This window comes from Trachemys scripta, chromosome 1 (assembly GCF_013100865.1).
Source record: "Trachemys scripta elegans isolate TJP31775 chromosome 1, CAS_Tse_1.0, whole genome shotgun sequence".
Taxonomy (NCBI): Eukaryota; Metazoa; Chordata; order Testudines; family Emydidae; genus Trachemys; species Trachemys scripta.
This window is the reverse complement of record NC_048298.1, coordinates 329,826,259-329,848,172: the sequence shown is the minus strand read 5'-3', so window position 1 is coordinate 329,848,172 and position 21,914 is coordinate 329,826,259. Positions and strand designations below refer to the sequence as shown.

At 44.4% G+C, this 21,914-nt stretch overlaps 1 protein-coding gene across 2 annotated transcripts in view; it reads right to left on the bottom strand.

Moving 5' to 3' along the window:
• NARS2 (asparaginyl-tRNA synthetase 2, mitochondrial) overlaps positions 1-21,542 on the bottom strand; it is a 76,265-nt gene extending 54,723 nt beyond the window's left edge. The window contains exons 1-5 of one of the 2 annotated variants that reach the window (XM_034759081.1): positions 21,181-21,542; positions 19,389-19,498; positions 18,263-18,383; positions 17,407-17,547; positions 12,709-12,789 (exon numbers count right to left, since the gene is read on the bottom strand). In XM_034759081.1, coding sequence (XP_034614972.1) covers positions 12,709-12,789; positions 17,407-17,547; positions 18,263-18,383; positions 19,389-19,498; positions 21,181-21,318 — 591 coding nt within the window. In that variant the 5' untranslated portion in view covers positions 21,319-21,542. Of the gene's footprint in view, positions 1-12,708; positions 12,790-17,406; positions 17,548-18,262; positions 18,384-19,388; positions 19,499-20,666; positions 20,690-21,180 lie in introns of those variants that run through there. The other variant, XM_034759083.1, reaches the window with a different exon arrangement.
• Positions 21,543-21,914: the final 372 nt, after the last annotated feature.

Sequence of the window (21,914 nt, the reverse complement as noted above, 5' to 3'; positions counted from 1 at the left end):
ACTCAGTATTTCATTTATTAACGTAATCCCTAATTTTTTGGGGGGGTGGGGTGGGGTGAGGTGAGGTGGGGAGGGGTTGTCTGTGCCCATGTAAAAAATTCAAGGTTTCTTATTAAAGATTCTTAGGTAAGATCTTCTCCCTCTACCCCCTTCCTCAAGTTTACTCACTAGATTTCTTCACTTTTTTTTTTTCTCCTTCCTGATGAAGGCAGACGGTTTCCTCCCCTATTGCTGAAGTGTATTTCATTCTAAAGTACAATATTCCTTCTCCAATGTCTCTTTGGAGCTTCTGTGCCTCATCCTAAGTGCTTGCGGTCATTAATGATTCTAGAGCACTTTTCACAAGATATGGGTGCTCTGGCTAAATTCCCTCTTGGTTGGTTACATTCTGTTCTACTTCAAATTTCTCCCGTAGTTGGGCACGGTGCTCTACACTTCCTGGACTGAACTGCTTTGTACTGTCACTGTGCACCATGCAACAACTCGCAAGTTTCACCCTAGCAGTGACCACACTTCGGTGAAAAAGCGAAGCAAGCCCGATTGAAGTAGTTTCATATCAGTTTGTGAAATACCTGGTGATCCTTAGGCACTAAAGTGACTGTGTAAACATAAGGTATCCCCCTGTACTGAGGCAGGATTAAGTATACCTAGACCATCCCTGTCAGGTATTTGTCTTAAAAACTCCTACTGACAGGGATTCCACAGCCTCCCTAGGTAACCTGTTCCAGTGCTTAACTAGACTTATAGTTAGAAAGATTTTCTTAATATCTAATATAAATCTCTCTTTGCTGAAAACTAACCCAAGTACTTCTTGTCCTTCCTTCGAGGGACATGGTAAACCATTGATCGCTATCCTCTTTATAAAAAAGTTTATACATACACCTCTACCCCGATATAATGCCGTCCTCGGGAGCCAAAAAATCTTACCGCGTTATAGGTGAAACCGCGTTATATTGAACTTGCTTTGATCTGCCAGAGCATGCAGCTCTGCCCCCGCTGCTTCACTGCGTTATATCCGAATTCGTGTTGTATCGGGTCGCGTTATATTGGGGTAGAGGTGTATTTGAAGACTTATGTCCCCTCACCGCCTTCTCTTCTCTAAAAACATTTCCATTTCTTTCCCCCTTTATACATAGGTCATATTTATTAATTCTCTTATTTTTGTTGCTTTCCTCTGACTGCCCAATTTGTCCACATCTTTTTTACAATACTCCAGCAGAGGCCTCACCAGTGCCAAGTAGAGCAGGACAATTACCTCTTGGGTCTTACATATGACACTCCTCTTAAAACACCCCATTTGCTCTTTTTGCAACAGCATCCCATTGTTGACTCGTGTTCTATCTGTGATCCACTATAACCCCCACATTCTTTTCTGCAGTAATGCTGCCAAGCCAGTTATTCCCCATTTCGAATTTTTGCATTTGATTTTTCCTTTAAGCATAGTACTTTGCACTTGCCGTTACTGAATTTCATTTTATGGAATTCACACCAAATTCTCCAATTTATCAAGATCATTTTGAATTTTAATGCTGTCTTCCAGAGTGTTTGCAACCCCTTCCAGCTTGGTATCACCTGCAAATTTTGTAAGTGTACTCTCTACTCCATGACCCAAGTAATTAATGAAAATACTGAACAGTACCAGACCCAGGAGAGACCCTGCAGGGCCCCACTTAATATGTCCTCCCAGCTTGACAGAGAACCACTGATAACTACTCTGAGTATGGTTTTTCAACGAGTTGTGCACCCACCTGATCGTAATTTCATCTAGCCATATTTCCCTAGTTTGCTTATGAGAATGCCATGTGGAACTGTATGAAAAACCTTACTAAATGAGCTGACATATTACAAATAGATTGATTTTAAAATAAAATATTCAGAAGTGTTCCTCCGTCACATCATACTTGCCAACACCTGAGTTTTCCTTTCCTTTTTTTAAAAAGGGACACTTATAAACTCTGACAAAGGAAATACAAAAACCTGAACTCAGAACCTAGGGTGACCGGATGTCCCAATTTTATAGGGACAATCCTGATTTTTGGGTCTTTTTCTTATATAGGCTCCTGTTATCCCACAATCCCTGTCCCGATTTTTCACACTTGCTGTCTGGTCACCCTATCAGAACCGGACAGCTAAGTGCAAGAGGAACAGATTCTGAACTCAGGGGAGACAGCATGGTCTGCAGGAATGTGCAAAGAGGAGGAAGACAGGATACCTGGGTGTTAAAACACGGGCACCTAAATAAATGGCCTGCTTTTCAAAGGACCTGAGCAACCACAGTTCCCAGTGCCTTCAAATGGTGCTCTGGAGGCACATTTCTGAAAACAAAAGTCAGACCACTTATCTGGGTGTAGGATGTGGGTTCAGATGCCTAAGATATCCAGCTCTCAAAATTTAGGCCCCGCATCTATTCCCAGCTTTGCCAAGGACCTGTCACATGATCTGTTACTGCCTCATTTCCCAGCTTGTAAAATAGAAGGACCTCATGGCGCGTTGCTAGGTTGAGCTCATTCAGGGTTCTAGAGACTTTGAGCTTCTTAAAGTTGTCATTTTTCTTACTAGCTTGGAACCTGTTTTGATTATTTTTTTTTCTTTAAACTCTGCCGTTCACCTCTAAGGGTATGTCTACACTACCTGCCGGATCGGCGGGTAGTGATCGATCTATCGGGGATCGATTTATCGCGTCTAGTGTAGACGCGATAAATCGATGCCCAATCACTCTGCTGTCGACTCTGGAACTCCACCACGGCGAGAGGTGGAAGCGGAGTTGACGGGGGAGCGGTGGCCGTCGATCTTGCGCCGCGAGGACGCGAAGTAAGTGATTCTAAGTCGATCTAAGATACGTCAACTTCAGCTACACTAGTCTCATAGCTGAAGTAGCGTATCTTAGATTAATCCCCCCCTACCCGCCCCCCAGCGTAGACCAGGCCTAAGACACACGGTCAGCTACCTACCTTCTTAGATCAGAGGACAGTTTACCTCCATATAGGCCGTGCTTCGTTATGCTCCACTGAAATCAACAGAGCTATGATAATTCACACCATTGAGGATCTGCACCTCATTTCTAGAGGGTTGCCGTTCCTGCAAAATCGGGCCAGTGATATTTTCTTCACGCAAACCAACTATTTTACGCTCAGATACAAAATATAAAAAAAAAACACTGCTTTCTTTTAAAAACCTCTCCCCCAAACCGGCGCACAAATACCTTGGCGATGGGTAGAGTACAAGAATGCAAACAGGTGAATGCTGTAGGTCACCCATAAGTTATCAATTTTCATAACAGAACAAAAACTTCAATTCAATTATGTCCCTTGCTCTTTTATGATACCTAAGGGTAAGTACAGAGAAAAGCCCAACTAAGGCCCAACTTAACTTGGGATATTGCAGAAAATGTGAATACTACAATATTAGACTTTCACCGCAATTCTGACAGCAGGAATCCTGCTGAGCATGGGGCTGACAGTCGGAGACCTGCCACTGTCAGCCCCGGGCTCCTGCTCTCAGCCCCAGCTGGCCAACAGCGAAAAAATCACAGAAAAGTAATAATGGACTTTATTACCGCAAATAATAAGATCCATTATTACTTTTCTGCAATTTTCCATGTCTTGTCTCAGCCACATTTTTTTTTTTTCCACAGTCATCCTGCAATTCAAGGGGGGCCTTATATATAATCCTTTTCAGTAGGATATGAGATATATACACCAAGTAGTAACTGGAGGAGAGCCTCAGAAAGCCAGAGATGAAATCTCAGAGTGCTCTTCCCTCTCCACAAATAGGATACAGTCATCTCTGCACCTCCAGGGACTGTGATTTGGTTTATTTATAACTATTTCATGTCACTTTCCTTTCTCCACAAATTTAGCCACAATTAAGGGAGGGAAGTGGGGAAGATGCAGCAATAGCAGCAGATTGAAGGGAGAAGAGTATGGGGGCAGACTACAGAGGCCAAAACCATAGTTTTGGAGGGTTTAAATACATACAACCATCTTAGAAAGGAACAAAACTTCCAAGACATGACTGCATGCGGCTAGCAACTGACAGGCTGTATTCTACTGACAATTCCAGCTGAATGGTGTTTCTTCAAGTCCTTCCCGTGTAGGTGCTGGCTACATCCACAACCCCCTCTTGAGAGACTTGTCTTGACACAGTTGCTTGGCTGTTGGGAGGAGTGATTCAGCACCCATCATCTCCAATCTTTAATCACTTAAACCTCTAAAAACGGTTTGCTTCCCCCCCCCCAACCCAAAAGCTGTTTATTTCTCTCCACTCTCTCTTTAGCACTGTGCCCATTTCTGTTTGGTTCTTTGCTCACATTTTGAAAAAGTTCTTTGATCCCTTTAGTATTTCTGTAAAGCTTTGGGAGTTATCGTGAAGCATTCTGGGCCCAATCCACCTTCCACCGAGGTCAATGGAAAGAATTCCATTTTCTTCAACAGGTGTAGGATTGGACCTCCTGAGCATCTCAGCAAGGAGGTATTTTAGGAGTAGAATTAATATAACTTAGCACTTCACCTCTCTAAAGCTTTGCAAACATTCACTGCCCCTCACACCCTCCACAGGAGCTGGGTATTACCTCCATTTTAGGGCTTGTCTGCACTACAGAACCTCGGCTGGTATAGCTATGCCGGATGAACCCCCTACTGGAGATGTAGCATACCCAGACAGTTCCGGCTGCAAAGCTACACCTCCCTAAAGGACATTAGCTACGCCAATGGTTCTCAAACTTTTGTACTGGTGACCCCTTTCACACAGCAAGCCTCTGAGTGTGACCCCCCACCTTAAAAAAGGGTTTTTAAATTTATAAACATTTAACGCCATTATAAATGCTGGAGGCAAAGTGGGGTTTGGGGTGGAGGCTGACAGCTCGCAACCCCCCCATGTAATAACCTCGCGACCCCCTGAGGGGTCCTGACCCCCAGTTTGAGAACCCCTGAGCTACACCAACAGAAGCACTCTTCTATGGTCACAGTAATGCTGGCAGGATGGACTGATTTAAATAACTGATTTTAATCATGACATAAATCAACTAGTAAGAAACATTAATTCCAATCATCAATTTTAATTTTGGTTTGCATTTGTACTTTTTAGTTATTTTCCAAAGAAAAGTTGAGTCTCATTCATCGGTAACCATTACAACATGTTGATTTGCAACTAAATATAGACTTTACGCTAAATATAATGGGTTTTTTTTTTTTAGCTAACCATGAAGACACACTATAATTATACATATTTACCTAAGCAATTACGTAACTTAACCTACATTTATAGTATTACAAATGCTGAGTAATGCATTTTTTATTTACTAGATTAATTTTTTTACTTGTGATTTGTGCCAAGTTCTACATGGATGGATCAAATGTGGATACATAAGAAAAAAGTTTAACAGAAAATTTGTAACAAAACACGTTTTGCATTTAAAACTAAATGATTTATTAAACAAAGGAAGTATTATCTGTAGTTAGCGAATTGAACGGATTGTTACTGGTCACTGTGTCCTTCAAGATTTTAGAACTATTAGATCTCATCCTCACACCTAATTTTTATTCATAAATTGGAAGAGGAAAAAAACTTTTCTGCTTTTCCAACTCTCAATCAGTTTCTTAATTTTGAATGAACAGGCCATTGAATGGAGTGAACTGAATAAATTGAAATGAAGACATTTTCTCTGCACCCGCAGAGGAGGATACTATTGTCAAAAACTCATTTAAAACCTCAACAAACTCTGGCTCCAGGTTCTTAGCCAGTGCCTTTTACCAGTTCAGTGGTCTGAATTTAATTAAAATTTGGCAGTAAACATGTATTTTTTAATTTTATCTAAATCATTTTAACAGATTATAATAATTTAGGCCATAACATAGGTTGTCAATTTCAAATATTTAAAAAAACAAAAACGTATTTCATTTAAATTAAAAAATCTGATTTAAATTAAAAGAAAATCTATTTTGATTTACCCTGAGACCTATGGATATATTACTCTGACTCGAGGCTATTTGCTTTAGGAACAATAAAACACTTGATTCCACAATGCTCTCCTTATAATTCTAAGGATCCAAGAGGACAGAGAAAAAGAATCGAAAGGACCACAGGAGTCATTCCTCCAGTCCGGAAATGAGATGCTATTAAAGCTTGACAAGAGGCAGAATTTTAATCCCTGCCTAAATTGCTCATCTATCACCTTTTAGGGTATGTCTTCACTGCACAGCTAACCCTGGCTCTAGCTCAAACCCCACAACTATCCACACAGAAAACCCTCTCACCTGGCTTTGGAGGTGCTTTAAGTCTGGGCTCATTTACCCAGCTGGGTTTGTGGGTCAGCATCCCAGATCCACTTTAATTAGGGTGGGAAGCTTGCAACTTTGCAGGGAGGCTGCAGTCCAAATCACTGGAGTGATGAGTCCTCCAATGCCATCCTGCAATTCCTCACCAAAGGACAGATAAGTTCTCCTGCAATTCACTGGAAAAGAATCCTAGGCTGTTTCAAACACAGAGAACTACGAGATATGCCCCTAGGCAGACATGAGCGAGTGCAGAAATGGTGTGGACACAGTAACGGGGTAGGGCTTTGCTGTGGGAATGCTCAGACCTCAGCTAGGCTAACCCAGAGACGCAGGCCCAGGTGCCAGTCACCCAGTTTAACTCTGCAGTGAAGACACATCCCTATAGTGAAAGCTGAGAGTCAGGGCTATTTAAAAAACTAACAGAGCCCGTGAGGCAAGGCCTAACTGACCGAGTTGTAGCCTACTGCATAACAGTATCCCATTTGTTCATTGGCTTGGGTGAGGTAATCTCTCTAAGGTACTGATTAGATGTATAGGTATAGAGAGGTTAGGTACAGACTACCAGCTTGTGGATCAAGCAGAAATTTTGGTCGTCAGGAATGGAACAGACCAATATTAGCTTAGCATGAGCTCCAACTCACTCCAACTTTTGCTGAAAACCCTCTGACATCCCCGCATGAGGCAACCATAAAAGGTTGTTACAAGGACGAGGGAGAAAAATTGTTCTCCTTAACCTCTGAGGATAGGACAAGAAGCAATGGGCTTAAATTGCAGCAAGGGTGGTTTATGTTGGACATTAGGAAAAACTTCCTACCTGTCAGGGTGGTTAACCACTAGAATACATTGCCTAGGGATGTTGTGGAATCTCCGTCATTGGAGATTTTTAAGAGCAGGTGAGACAATGGTCTAGACAATACTTAGTCTTGTCATGAGAGCAGGGGACTGGACTACATGACTTCTTGAGGTCCCTTCCAGTCCTACAAGTCTATGATAACCAAAGAGCCTCACCTCTGGAATCTGTTCCCAACCAGACTGTGTTACAGCTCTGCTATTGGCTGGAAGGGAAACATTTGGCAGACACTCACTGCATCTACATTAAGCTACTTTTGCTGAGGTTAACCTCTTGAGGAAAATTGTGACTATGTTCCCCTGTAGTGTCAATAGGGTTTGTTTTGGATGTACTGAAGGAAAGGTAAGGAGTTAATGTCTAGATCTAGAGTTACAGAGGCATATTTATTACAGGTTTCATCCCATCCCATGTTAAATAAGGACATCCTCATATTGCTAGGAGAATGGGGAAGCGGTTATGTGGTGGCTACTTCCTGACAGGACAATACACACTGACAGCACATAATCTCTGGCCAAGTTGTTGAGATGACCGGTACTTGGAGAGTTTATGTGGTTCATAATTAGCTAAAGATGATTTGGATGCAGGAAGAAAATGTAGCAATATACACTAATTGTGGGTGGAGGTTGCCTGACATAATTACTTTAAAAACTGTGCTACCGTAATTGGTCCAGGTAAACTCCCAAATTATCCCAATCATGTGAGATGTGAATTATCCCAAGCTCACTAGTGTCCCATGACATTATAGTTTTGCTTTTCTGCAATGCCAAATTTCAGATACATCCCTCTGAGTCATTTGGATAAATGGGGTTGAACTGACATTTAAATCAATCAGTATTATTAAATTATTGCTATTGTAATAGCGCCTAAACAGTGCTCCAGTCAGGAACCAGGCCCAGCTGTACTAGGCCTGGCATGAACACATAGGATACAATGTGATCCCTACCCTGGAGAGTTTACAATCTAAGGTCTTGGAACCTGCCAACTGACCCACCCAGAGGGACCCCAGTGACCGTGTGTAGTCACATTAATATAAATGGAGCTAAGCACAAGGGTTAGAGTCTGGCTAAATGGGACAGCTTGCCAGGCAGAGGTCTAATTTCATACACCCAAACTGTGGCTCCTATGTTCTCAGTTTTCCTGAATTTGCCCCGATTGTCTTTAGATCCACCAGCTACTCAACTGCAGTAAACTGCATAATAATTGAGTTGAGGGGGCTTCTCTGCAGTTCATGACACGTACAACTTCTCTGTATCTTCTCAGCTTCCCACCTCCTTTCGTTTTTGTCTTCCAATTTTTATGAATTCCTTACATAAAGAATTTGCCAAACAAGACAGAAAAGGATCCATACACGCAGCACAAGTATGAGAAAATCCCAACCAAAATTATGTACAGACTAATCAGTGTACACAAATCCAAACAAAACAATAAGGAAGCTGCACATAGAATCGTAGGCCTGGAAGGGAACTCAAGAGATCATCTAGTTCAGTCCCCTGCACTCATGGCAGGACTAAGTATTATATAGACCATCCCTGACAGGTGTTTAACCTGCTCTTAAAAATCTCCAATGATGAAGATTCCACAACCTCCCTAAGCAATTTATTCCAGTGCTTAACCACCCTGACAGTCAGGAAGTTCCTAATGTCCAACCTAAACATCCCAGGCGGAAATTTAAGGCCATTGCTTCTTGTCCTATCCTCAGAGGTTAAGAACAAGAATTTTTCTCTCTCCTCCTTTTAACAACCTTTTATGTACTTGAAAACTTATGTCCCCTCTCAGTCTTCTCTTTTCCAGACTAAACATGTAAACAAATCCAAATCCAACGGGATTAAAAAGGTCTAAAAACCCGAGGACTATATGCCTTCAAATTCCTCAGATCTTCTTTCTAAAGCAGGAAGTTATTGTTCCATCTCTCTAAAAATCTTTCTCCCTACCATCTCTGAGGGAACACACGACCCTGGTCAGCTACCAGACATCATTAGTTGGAGGATTAAGCCTCCCAGTTAGAGGAAAATAGATATGAAAGATGGTGAATTGGGAGGTAAAAGCACCCTCCAGTAGAGTCCAGGGGTCACAGCTCCAGTACCTCCTACCTTTTCCCAGGAACAGGAGAGCTAAAGGATATGATTTTTGTCAGTTTAAGTGTTGCCTAAGGGATCTAAGCAACAGCAGAGAAACTGAGCAGAATCTAGTCAGTTTTACTTGCCTACTGCTTGAAGACTATGAAAAACAGCAGATGCACTAGAGGTGATGGAAGGGTCAGGAAGCAACTTTACATTGGTTTATATCCCAGTCACATGTGGAACAAACTTCCAAATCAAAGGCTACTAACTTTCTTTTAATGGAAGTTTATATTCTGCAAATGGCTCCTCTGTCTATGCTCTTATATAGGAGCCCATCATCATGGTATCTGGGCAGTAGCCAAGATTTAGACTTTGTCTACGTTAGCACTTTTGTCAGCAAAATTTTTGTCCGTCAGGAGTGTGAAAAAAACTCACACCCCTGACCGACATAAATGTCACCGACAAAAGCGCTGGTGTGGACAGCGCTATGTCGGTGGGAGAGCGTCTCCTGCTGACATAGCTACAGCCGCTCAGAGGGTGTCTTAATTATGCCAGTAGCAGAGCTCTCTCCTGCTGGCACAGACCGGCTACCCAAGAGACCTTACAGCAGTGCAGCGGCAGCAGTACAGTTCTGCCGCTGTAAGGTCCGTAGGATAGACATACCCTAGAAATCTTGCTCCCTCCCACAGCAAGAGGCAGGCACACGGTTTGTTTACGAAGTTATTATTGAACACAGACGAGTGGGAGTGTGCATCTGAGGCAGAGTGGTGGGAAAGTCTGGGTGAAAGGTTGGATTCTGTGTTTCACTTTAAACACATTGAGCAACGAAACAGCTGACCAAACAGAAGGTGCTGGGTGGAGAGACAGGTGGTACCTCTGGTAGCTAGGACCGATTCCATGTAAGGCTTTGAAAAAAATCAGGACAGAGATCTTGAGCTGGGATCCTCTGTTCAATGGGGAGCCAGTGCAAAAAGCAAAGAATGAGGGGAAGCTTCCCCCTCTCCAGTGGTGATCAGAGCTTTGGAGCCCCACATTTGTAGCACCATGCTTCCATATACACTATTTCATAGGATAATACTTGGCACTCACACCGCACCTTTCAACCACACATCCCACAGTGCTTTACAGATGGGGAAACCAAGGTACAAGTTTCAATGATGTGCCCATGGCCTCAGTGAACTCAAATCCAGTTTTCAGGAGTTTCCCATGCCCCATCTGCTAGATCACAGCTAACCATCCCCACCCCAATCAATATTTGCACCAGGGCTTTTGTGACTTAAGGCATTCACACTGCAGTCCTACATAATTTAATTCTGTAAAGCTTAGGGGTGGTGTGATGGGGTGTGTACCCCACACAGGCCCTGAAGGGGCTAATGTGGGACTGAGAGGCCAATTATGTTATCTGTGTGCACCTGGAGGGAGAGCCTGGCTTAACTGATCATGAAGCCCGGGAGTAGGCTGGTCAGCATAAAGCTAGGAAGTTGAATGCAGAAGAGGGCTGCAGTGAGGGCGTGTGCAGTCACTCTCTGGGAGCAGCGAGGTGATGAGCTGGAAACCCAGGGGGGACAATAACCCCTGGAATCCTAGCTGCTGAATAAAGGGTCAACCCAGAGAAGTCGTGGGGAAGAACGCCTGAGAATGTGGGGTCAGAAGAAGCCAAGGAAACAGCAGGAAGGAATGGCAATGTGCAGACCATGGCTGCTGGTTACAGGGTCCCTGGGCTGCAACCCAGTGTAGAGGGAGGACCTGGGTTCCCCTACCAGCCACCAGGAAAGTAGAGACTTGGAACCAAAGACCATCTGAGGCAGAGTCCGGCAAGCTAGTCCAGTGGGATTCGGTTACCCTAGTAGGGGATGATTATATAGTGACCTGGCTGGAGGAGTCGAGTGCTGAGTCATGAAAAGGAAGCACCCTGAGGCTAGGTCTATACTACCCGCCTGAATCGGCGGGTAGAAATCGACCTCTCGGGGATCGATTTATCACATCCCGTCAGGACGCGACAATCGATCCCCGAATCGACGCTCTTACTCCACCAGCGGAGGTGGTAGTAAGCGCCGCCGACAGAAAGCCGCAGAAGTCGATTTTGCCGCCATCCTCACAACGGGGTAAGTCGGCTGCGATACGTCGAATTCAGCTACGCTATTCACGTAGCTGAATTTGCGTATCTTAAATCGACTCCCCGCTGTAGTGTAGATGTACCCTGAGTCCCGGGGGGGAGAGGAGGGGCAGCAGAGGACACAGTGCAAGCAAGCGAAGGAAAGGAGCACCAGACAGGGCAAGAGATAATTCCCAGACCCAACCACAAGGAGGTACACTTGCAGTGAGCAGAACCCTTTAACAGGTAGATATAGTTCATGCAGAAGACTAAACAGAGATATGCTGTAGGACTGAAAATTGTATAACGTGTTTACTGTCAAGCATCACTTGTTTCCACATCTTAATTGGCATGTAACAGCCAGGAGCACACTGTGGTAGCACTAAGGTATTTCAATTAGCCAGGAGCAGATTAGCTGGGCTGTACTATCAAGAGTAAGTAGAAAGCTGGGGTACACATGTTGCTGTGCACTGGTCTGTGGGGTGTTGTCAGTGGGGCAGAGCAGGTTTTTCAATCCTGAAGAACCAGTACTGGAGGTTTCTGACCAGCAGATTAAGGAGATACAAGGAGCTGTAGACATGACACTGCTGCAGTGACATGCTACCTCAATGATTTTTTGCTTAGAGATGATTCACCAGCAAAGCTGTGGCCAGTAAGTGTAAGTAGATGCAATCATTTTGTGGCCAAAGAATATATTTTCTTTTGTGAAAGGCAAAGGGGCTCATGGGCGTGCACACAATTGTGTGTGCATGGGGGCGGGGGGTGTTACTGAAAATTTAGGGAATGCTGCAATTTAGTTAGGGTTGCTCTGAAATGCACACGGGAGTTTTTGATGGGGGATGAGAATGATTTCTACAAGTGCTGAAGTCAACAGAATGTCAATTTAAAACACTGAACTTTATTTTGCAACACTGAAGAAAAGGCCAATAATTACAGCATGGGCAGCTTTTAGGAAGGGACAAAAAGAAATGAGAGAGGCAGCAAGAAATAAGAAGCTGGTGGGGAAAAAATAGGAGTCATTTTGTGGTTTATAGCAGGAGCCGATTAACATGAAGTCTAGTTAGTTTCACAGAAGTTCAACTGTGTCTGACCCAGAGGTCTCCTCCCATATTTTTATTTTACAACCACATTTTCCTGGTTATTAAGATGTTTGACCCCCTCTCCCCATTTCTCTAAGTTTTTTCACACAACTCAGGATAGAGAAATTGATCAATACATAAAATGCTGGGGAAAGTGCAGAATAAAAGTGAAAGGGATTAAAACAGCTGTTTAATCTATTTCAGTTAGAATCATCACTAAGTATCACAAGGAACAGTTGTAGGTTACAAAAATAAATCTCAGAGAAATACATAAAAAAATAGGATATACAAAACTGATTGTCCCTTTAACACCCAGTAATTACAAAGTTGTTTTGTAAGTACAACTTACCCTCACATGAAAGAGCTCCCCCGCACCTTCGCAGTCGTTTGACGTAATTATAGGGGTATGAACGTGCACGTAGCCATTATCCTGAAACAAGAGAGAACATTGAAAGTTGCCAGTCCAAGGATATTACGTGTCAACTCCAAGGAAGATTCCAACATGCGCAAGTCAGGATTCATCTATCAGGCCAGGACCAAAGACAACATGTGTAACCTTTTAGAATAGCTTCTACGTTATGTGAGAGATATCCTGGCATGTGCTAAACACTAGTTGGATTTCTGGAGCGTGCAACTTTAGTGCCAGATTCTTCACGTGTTCGCATTATAGAAATAATCCTGCAGAGGGCTCTATAACCACAACAATTCTATCATGCGAATAGAGTGCTCCATTACTTACTAGTCCACAGTGCCAAAATCTCTGTAGGAAACAAGTATTTACATCTGAAAGCCTGAGAGAGAAATAAAGGCCTCTCAGGCAAATGAGACTATGGAAAGAGCACATTTAGACTGTAAGCAGAAGGGACCACGCTTCCTGTACAGCTCCTAGCACAACGCAGCCCAGCCATGGTTGGGTCTCTTGACACAAAAATAATATAAATAAATGTCAGCTCCACATTATTTATGTATGCAAAACCCCATGAGTGCACCTATGCAGGGCTCTAGGGGCCTTTCAAAATATAAACACAAACAAACACAGCAACCTCCCTGAAACAGGGAGCAGAATACCCACCCCTCCAGCCATAAATCCCATCCCTCAGCACATCCCTCCTCCCGCACAAAAGCCTGGGAAAATAAATGGGATTTGCCGCCTACCCTAAATGTCAGCGAATTGGGGCTATCTGAACCAAAGAATTTGGGGAAGGAAGGGGCACGTGAATTTGTAAAGTTCAGGGCTGGTGTACAATACATTTTACGGGAAGACATTTAAAGTAACAGGTAGGGAGTAGAGTTTCTAAAGTCCAATGTACTTTATGGCAGCTACCACCATTAAGCTGGCAGTAGAGTGCATTTTACATTAGCAGACTTCCTCCTTGGCTTAGGAAGTGCCTGAGAAGTAGGCTCATCACAGGGGTGCCCAGAACCACAGTCCCCCTCCTTAAGAGACTTAGCCCAGTTTCCATTATCAAACCACAACAAATATTACGGTAACATTAGTGGCTCTGCCATGAACCCACAGCAGCAGGGGAGTTCAGAGCTCAGAGGAGATATTCATGCTGCATATTCTTCACTGGGTGTGTCTACACTGCAATTAGACACCTGTGGCTGGCCCATGCCAGCTGATTTGGGCTTGTGGGACTCGGACTGTGGGGCTGTTTAATTAAGGTGCAAACATTCCAGCTCAGGCAGCAGTCTGAGCTCTGGGACACCCCCCCATCGCAGCCTTAGCCTGGACATTTACACCACAGCCCCATTAAAAAGCCCCACAGCCCGAGCCCCATGAACCCAAGTCAGCTTGTACATTAATATGGAGATATCCTATCTCATAGAACTGGAAGGGACCTCGAAAGGTCATCAAGTCCAGCCCCCTGCCTTCACTAGCAGGACCAAGTACTGATTTTTGCCCCAGATCCCTAAGTGGCCCCCTCAAGGATTGAACACACAACCCTGCGTTTAGCAGGCCAATGCTCAAACCACTGAGCAATCCCTCCCCCCAAGCATGCCAGATGTGGGTGTCTAACTGCAGTGTAGATATACCCACTGTATCTAGGAGCATAGGGTCCTTAAGGCTAGGAGGGGTATTCACATCTCACAAGTATTGAACTACCCAAGGGTAAAGTTAAAGGTAGGTTTCTAACCTTAGACATCCAAAGCAAAAATTCTAGCATTAATCAGGCACTGTGTGAAAAAGTCCTTGGGATAACAGCATTTTTAAAAAATGAAAAGAGGCTTGGACTACTGCATGATATAGTTAAAGACCTACTGTTTACATTTTAGCTTTGTGCTCTTTTTAGTTTTGCACGATGAAAACAGACCAGTTAGTTTCGTTTTCCAGTTCTTATGCACAGTGCTGCAATGTTGGATTGCAAGTACTACATGGGAAGAATTGGATTCTTTTTCTTTTTTTTTTTTAAAAGTCATTTCCACTGGATCACAATGAAATAAAATAAATAAGACATGTTCTTGTTGGTCTTAGCATTTGCGAAAGCTTATTTTTACAAACATCTTAGTCTGTGGCCAACTTTGACCTTGCATTCATTGTCCCTTCAAAAATCCATTCAAGTATCATTAAGCATCTAAATTCAAAATATATATGACGTTAAGCAGAAGAACTCCACATGAAAAATATCACAATATTGAAAATAACTACAGATGAAGTATTTGCTTTAGTGGCAGTAAGATATACCCACTTTATCAGAATTTCATGCTTATTGGTAATTCTAACAGCATTTTCCTATTGCTCTTTAAAACCTCCTTCAGGGTAAGATGTTCATCAACATCCATCTCTGTCTTTGCAACCATCAGAAGTCAAACAACTGTGGGTATTGCCATCTAGTGGGCAAACACTAGTACTGACTTTTCATAATGAAGTGATGATGTAGCCCTGTTGGTCCCAGGATATGAGAGACAAGGTAGGCGAGGTAATATTTTATTGGACCAACTTTTGCTGGTGGAAGAAGAGCTCTGTATAGCTTAAAAACTTGTACCGACCAACAGAAGTCAATCCAATCAAAGATATAACCTCACCTACCTGGTCTTTTTACCTATAAGTAAGGCTACGAATATGTCACGGAGGTCATGGAAGTCACGGAATCCGTGAATTCCTTTGACCTCTGTGACATTTTCTGCCTGGGGCAGGAGCTCCCAGCCAGCCACCCTCACCCTGCAGTTCCCAGGCCTACTCTAGTGGGGGGACCCTGCAGCTTCCCAGCTGCAACAGGGGGACCGCCCACAAAGTTGCGGGTGGCTGGAGGTCCCTGCAGCTCCCAGCTGTGGCAGGGGACCACCCTGAGCTACCAGCTGCCTCGGGGAGCCAAGGGGATTCCATAGCAGCCCAGCCCCCACGGGCAGGGGGACCCCAGAGCTCCCATTCCCCACAGCAACAGGGGACCTGACAGTACCAGCAAGAGTGGGTGCTGAACCCGCCTCCCCATTTTGTCAGGGATATTTTTAGTAAAAGTCAGGGACAGGTCACAGGCTTCGGTGAATTTTTGTTTACTGCCCGTGACTTGTCCCTGACATTTACTAAAGATATCTGTGACACAAACTTAGTCTTACCTATAAGGAGCTGGTACAGTACAGAAATTAACAGTAGCTTTAACTGGCACGATATTTCTATCTTAAAGCAATCCTAAAATCCATACGATATTGCACAGTTCTCTCTTGAGAAGGTTAAGCTTGGCTTAGTCTAAGTTTCAGATTTGAAATACCAAGGCTCTCTGGAACTATAACTTCAAATTACAAAGAGGTCTGACTCATCCTTTTATGACAGTAAACTGCCTAATAATCCACAAGTCTAGTTTTGGAGGTAGAGTGCTTGGCATGTAGTTTTAACTCGAGTCATAGAGTTTAAAGCCAGAAGGGATAACCAGATTCTCACATAGACCACAGGCCACGTGCACACTAACCCAACAACTGAAAGAGACCAAAGTATTACAGCCTACAGGAGACTAGACTATAATGTGCCGCAGGCAGAGAACAGGAGGGATCAAGGTCCACAAGTGCCTGAGGCACCCGCAATGGGAAGGAAAGGATTAAGTGAGATATATCCAGATAATCCTGGCAAGTGACCCACATCTTGGAAAGGAAGGCAAAACCTCCCCTTCCTCCCCCCCGGATCATTGCCAATCTGTGCCGGGGAAGATTCCTTCCTGATCCACATATGGTGATGAGTTAGACACTGAGCATGTGAGCAAGAACCAGCCAGCCAAGCACCTGAGAGAACGTTCGGTACCCCCTCAGAGCCCTGGCCCTCCCCCTCCAGTCTCCCATCTCCAGCTTGGGCCAACCCTGCTTGAGAGGAAGGAGATAAACAAAACAAAATGCACTGGGGGGGAGGCAGAGAATCCCTTCCCGGATCCCTCTCGTTGGCTCCATGGAAACACATTGTATGGATCCTAGAGCAAAGTAAATAAGGTTTTTAAAATATTTAAGAAGCTTCATTTAAATTAAAATGCAGAGCCCCCCGGACTGGTGGCCAGGACCCGCACAGTGTGAGTGCCACTGAAAATCAGCTTGCGTGCCACCTTCGGCACGCATGCCACAGGTTGCCTACCCCTGTAACAGAGCCTGGAGATTTAAAATAAAAATGTTTTTTATTTAAAAAAACTTGAAAATTCTCAAAATCAAAACATTTCATTTGACCTGAAATGATTTTCATGACCTCAGGGGTCAAAGTATGTGGGGGAGAAAGGGGAAGAATAGTGGTAACACTTCTGCCCTCTGCCCACAAAACACAGAATCTGGGATACTAAAGGTATGTCTACACTGCAGCTGGGAGGTGTAGGGATTAGATTAGCATAAGTACGTCACACAGGGGAGTGGATTTTTCACACCACTGAGAGATGCAGCTATACTGATGTAAGTTCCCAGTGCATGCCGGTCCTAAGTCAGTGCCAGAACTAGGAATAGAACCTCAGAGACCTGATTCCATGTCTCCCACTGTCACCCATTACATAACCGCAATGGGAAGGCGGGAGTGTTATGTGGCACCATCATTTGTATATGTGAAAACACAGTAACAAGATCAAGCGAAGAAGCAGAGCACCTTGAAAAATGAGTGGATCGCTGCAGTAGCTTCACTGCGTACCCTCAGGAGGGAGCTCAATGTGTTGGTCCTGCATCGTAAGTGAGGGAACTGCCGGCTGTATTCCAGAGGTTGCCTCTCTCTTGGTTTAAAAGGGAACGTCTAAAGAAAGGACAGGAAAAAAACAACCTTCAGAACCTGCAACTAGAATAATTTTACTGATATCCATGAAATATCATCACTGCCTATTAAAGTTCAATAAGTGATACAGGTCAGAAGCAAAATAATAGTTTTTTCCAGAGTACTTTGTGGATTTTACAAAGACAACCAGAAAGAGAATGAACCACAAGGGACAAATGTTGATCACTTTTGGAAAATGCTCAGATACCACAGCAATAGTGTCCATATAAGCACTTATATAGAATTAGAATTTCAACAGGTCTCAGTGCCAAAGTAAGTGGCTAGATTTTCAGAAGAACCCAGCACGGTGGGTGCCAATCACTTTCTGACATCTTGCTGTAAGTTTCACGGTGGCAACAGAGAACTTTTGGAGATCTGATTCCAATTGTGCGTGCTGAGCAGTTGGGAAATCTGGCCCACAATTCTTTAGCAAATCCAGTCCTTAGTATCAAGTTAGTTTCACAGTTTCCTCCCTATGCTCAGTCTACTAGTCAGTTTCTCCCTTAATGAAAAGGCCCTTGTCCACATCAATGGGAGAGTAGAAGATGCTTTAAAAACATTAAAAATAGAGATGACTTCAGAAAAAATAGCAGGAAATACAGTTTGAAATGTGCACTGTCAGAAACGGGAATATTTTGAAATTAGTCATGTTCCAAAAGGTATCCTGTGAGCTTGACTGTTAAGTGCAATAACATACCAGAGTATCACAGGGTCCTACCACACGAATATTTTCAGCTTTCAATTCCACATTTTGCATCCTATGAAGACTTTTTACCAGTTTCCCTTGCACTTCCACGGCGCTTCCAAAAGTCAGATCTCTGGAAAAAACAACATTAACAACAATGTATCACTATGGCCCTGACATAAAGCCCATTGAATTTCAGGGACTCATGTTGACTTCTTTGGGTTAATTTAGATCAAGCCCTATGCTTACAGTATCTATCATCACAAACAGGCAGCTTGTTACAATTTGATTGTTATATTTTATTCACATGGCACTCAATATATCCCCATGGAAAGCATCTGGTGGGTGGGTGGGGGTGTGTATGTGTGAACCCAGGCTTCCAAGAGTCTGGAGATTTTAAATTAGTTGATGCATAAACCACCAAGCTGTCCATCTTGCAAGAAATAAATTTGCACAGGATCGTCTTCTGGAGCTGAAAATTAATTAAGCCTAAATGTTTATTTTTAATTAGAAGCAAGCTCTCCATGACTGATCCAAGATGAGCCCCAATGTCTGTTCATAAGGAAAGGCCTCAAGGTTTCCACCCCCTCTGTGCTCTCTCTTGCGCTGAGCCTGCAAAAGTGGTGCCTCAGCTAGAAACACTGACTGCATCTGGCGCAAAAGGCAGGAAAAGACTAAGGAGCCAGTTGAGGAAAGACTAACATGGCAACCCTAGCTTCTGATAAGGTACAGCCTGACTTACACAGGAAGAATAAGCCACCGGGGGAAGCCAACCCATGGAAAAAGCACTATGAAACCTGGCCCCAATGAGTCAATAGGAATTTTGTCACTGACTTCAGTGAAGACAAAATTTCAGTGTGAAAGTGCCCCCTACTTCCTACTCCCTTCAGAACCAGCTAACCCAGCTCCTTAACTGACAGCTATTGAACGACACCAAATGCAACACTCTCAGCAACTGCTGAATGTACTGCCCCTGCAGCACTCACATCCCTGCTGCCACAGGAGGTGAGACACCAGGCCTGGGAATCGATGCCCTTAGTCTAAGATAGCGTGGAGCTGAGCCCTACAACCATGTCATCAACCCTTTCCAAACAAGAATCTGCACAGAAATTTCTTTAAATATGTAAAATCTGCAAACCTATGTTCCAAGGTTGGGTCGGCTACAACCTGGAGGCTTTCCAAAGAACTGCCATCATTTATGTGCAGGAACAAAACCTCTTTCTGGGACCGGACAGAACGAACCCAGCCCTGGAGGAGGAAGAAAATAAAAGTTGGTGATTGCCTGGTTTGAACTCAATCTAGTTATATGCAGGACCCAACTGACACCGAGCAAGTCATTTTGAGCCTGATCCAACTCCCATTGGAGTCAATGGAAAGATTCCCTTAGGACCCAATCCTGATTCCAGTGAAATCAGTGGTAGCTTTACTATAGACTTCAAAGCAAGTAGGAGTAGATCCTGAGGCAGAGGCACCAACATTTCGCCTCAGCATAACAGGGATCCATCTGAATCTCCACGGAGCTGGGAAGATTAAAGTCAGTGACAGACTTTGAAGATGAAAAGCATTCCATAAATGCTATATCATTATTAATTATGTCTCTTGTAAACACTCCTTATTGCAACAACAGAGACAATCAGAACACCATTCCTTTAAAGGGCAGTGTCATGGTAATTCGCACATATTGTTCTTTTTCACTGCTATGTACAACTATCTGCGGGAAGCTTGAAACTGAAATCTGTTTCCTAACTGGCTATTTGTTCATAGCTACCGTGCATATGTACTGCCTTAATAAAGAGGCCAATGTCAAGGAGATTAAGTCCAGAATGTAGGCTTTGTTTAAGGGGAAAAAATCAAAACCAATTAATATTACTATTAATTATTTGTATTATCATAGCACTTAGTCATGGACTAGAACCTATTGTGCTAGGCACTCTACAAATGCAGAATTAACAGAAATATTTCACTGTTTTGGGTGGTTTTCAAATTAAAAAAGTTTTCTAGCTGGACTTAAATTTAAAATAAAAAAACTGACAAAACTTTTATTAGCGCAGAGTTAAAGTTGCCTGGTGATAACATGCACCCTTCCAGAATGTCCAGTTCAGCAAAACTCACATGTGTGAAAACAAGGAAATACAGAGTTAAGGTAAATGCCCATGAAACCTTGATTCTGTCCCCCTGGAGCTGGCAATAGTCGCTAAGAATTATCTTCATGCACTCCAGCTGCATTCAGTGCATGAGGTGTGGCTGTACTGTGGCGAAGGAATAAGATAGAGCAGCTTAGAAGAGCTGTAATTGTGATACAACGTGATCTGGGAGACTGTGGTGCTCTGGGGGTGTGCGTGAGCTCCTCTTTCTGAGGCCTGTATGTGTGATCAAAGGAAAAAAATGCATATGAACTTTGGGAGATCTAGCATACCTCATTTCATCGCTGTGATGTATAGGCTGCGTCATTAGAAGAGCCCAGAGATCATCAGCAGTGCAGAGGAGATAGGAGTGGCATGGAAGTTTAATTAAGGGGAAGCAAAAGTAGAGTGTTTGATGGTATTGTGTGTCTAGGGTTCAAGGTCTTGTAAGTGTAGATGTGGTGTTCAATTTGTGGAGCAGGCTAAGTGTAGGGAGCTCCTGTTCCATATAGGGCAAAGGCAGAATGTGAGTACGGTCTTATTGGGGCATCACTCAAAGCCCCTCCCCGCATTGCCCCACCACTATTTTTAGTACACTAGTGCGATCAGAACTAGCATGGGTATGTCTCCTCCAGCTGGAATTTACATCTTCAGTTCAAAGAAAGTAGGCAACTGCAGAGCCCATCCAGCTACTCTGGAGAAGCCTCTGCAAGATGATGATCTTCAGAAAGGGCTGAATTAGAGGAGTAGTAATAAGAACTCCACAGAAATGACTAAGTGAATTAACAACATAAAACCCCCACCCACCTGGACTTTAATATCACCAGCCAACTCCTGGGCCTCTAGCGCCTCGCAGACCCTCAGTCTTGCAGCCTGCGTGTGCTTGGGACAAGGAGCAGAGGAACAACGGCGAAGAGCCAGGAGCAGACACCGTGCCCCAAACATTGCTAAAGACCTTCTGCACCTGCCCCCCTACTTACACCCAAGACCCCACTCAGACTCAGCTACCTTGTCCTCATATGATATGCTCCTCCTGCCTCCAGATGCCACTCCCACAACTGTCTTCACATGCACCCTATCATGTCCTCCAACCCCCCTACATCCGCCCTGCCTGGTAATGTAAAGAGACTCCACTCAGCCTCGGCAGCCTCGTTCTCAGATACCCCACCAACCCCCACCCTACCCTCAGAGCCCCCCCAAGCCCAGCTGCCCCTGCCCTACCCCCAGAGCCCCCCAAGCCCAGCTGCCCCCTGCCCTACGCCCAGAGCCCCCCAAGCCCAGCTGCCCCCTGCCCTACGCCCAGAGCCCCCCAAGCCCAGCTGCCCCCTGCCCTACGCCCAGAGCCCCCCAAGCCCAGCTGCCCCCTGCCCTACGCCCAGAGCCCCCCAAGCCCAGCTGCCCCCTGCCCTACGCCCAGAGCCCCCCAAGCCCAGCTGCCCCCTGCCCTACGCCCAGAGCCCCCCAAGCCCAGCTGCCCCCTGCCCTACGCCCAGAGCCCCCCCAAGCCCAGCTGCCCCCTGCCCTGCCCCCAGAGCCCCCCG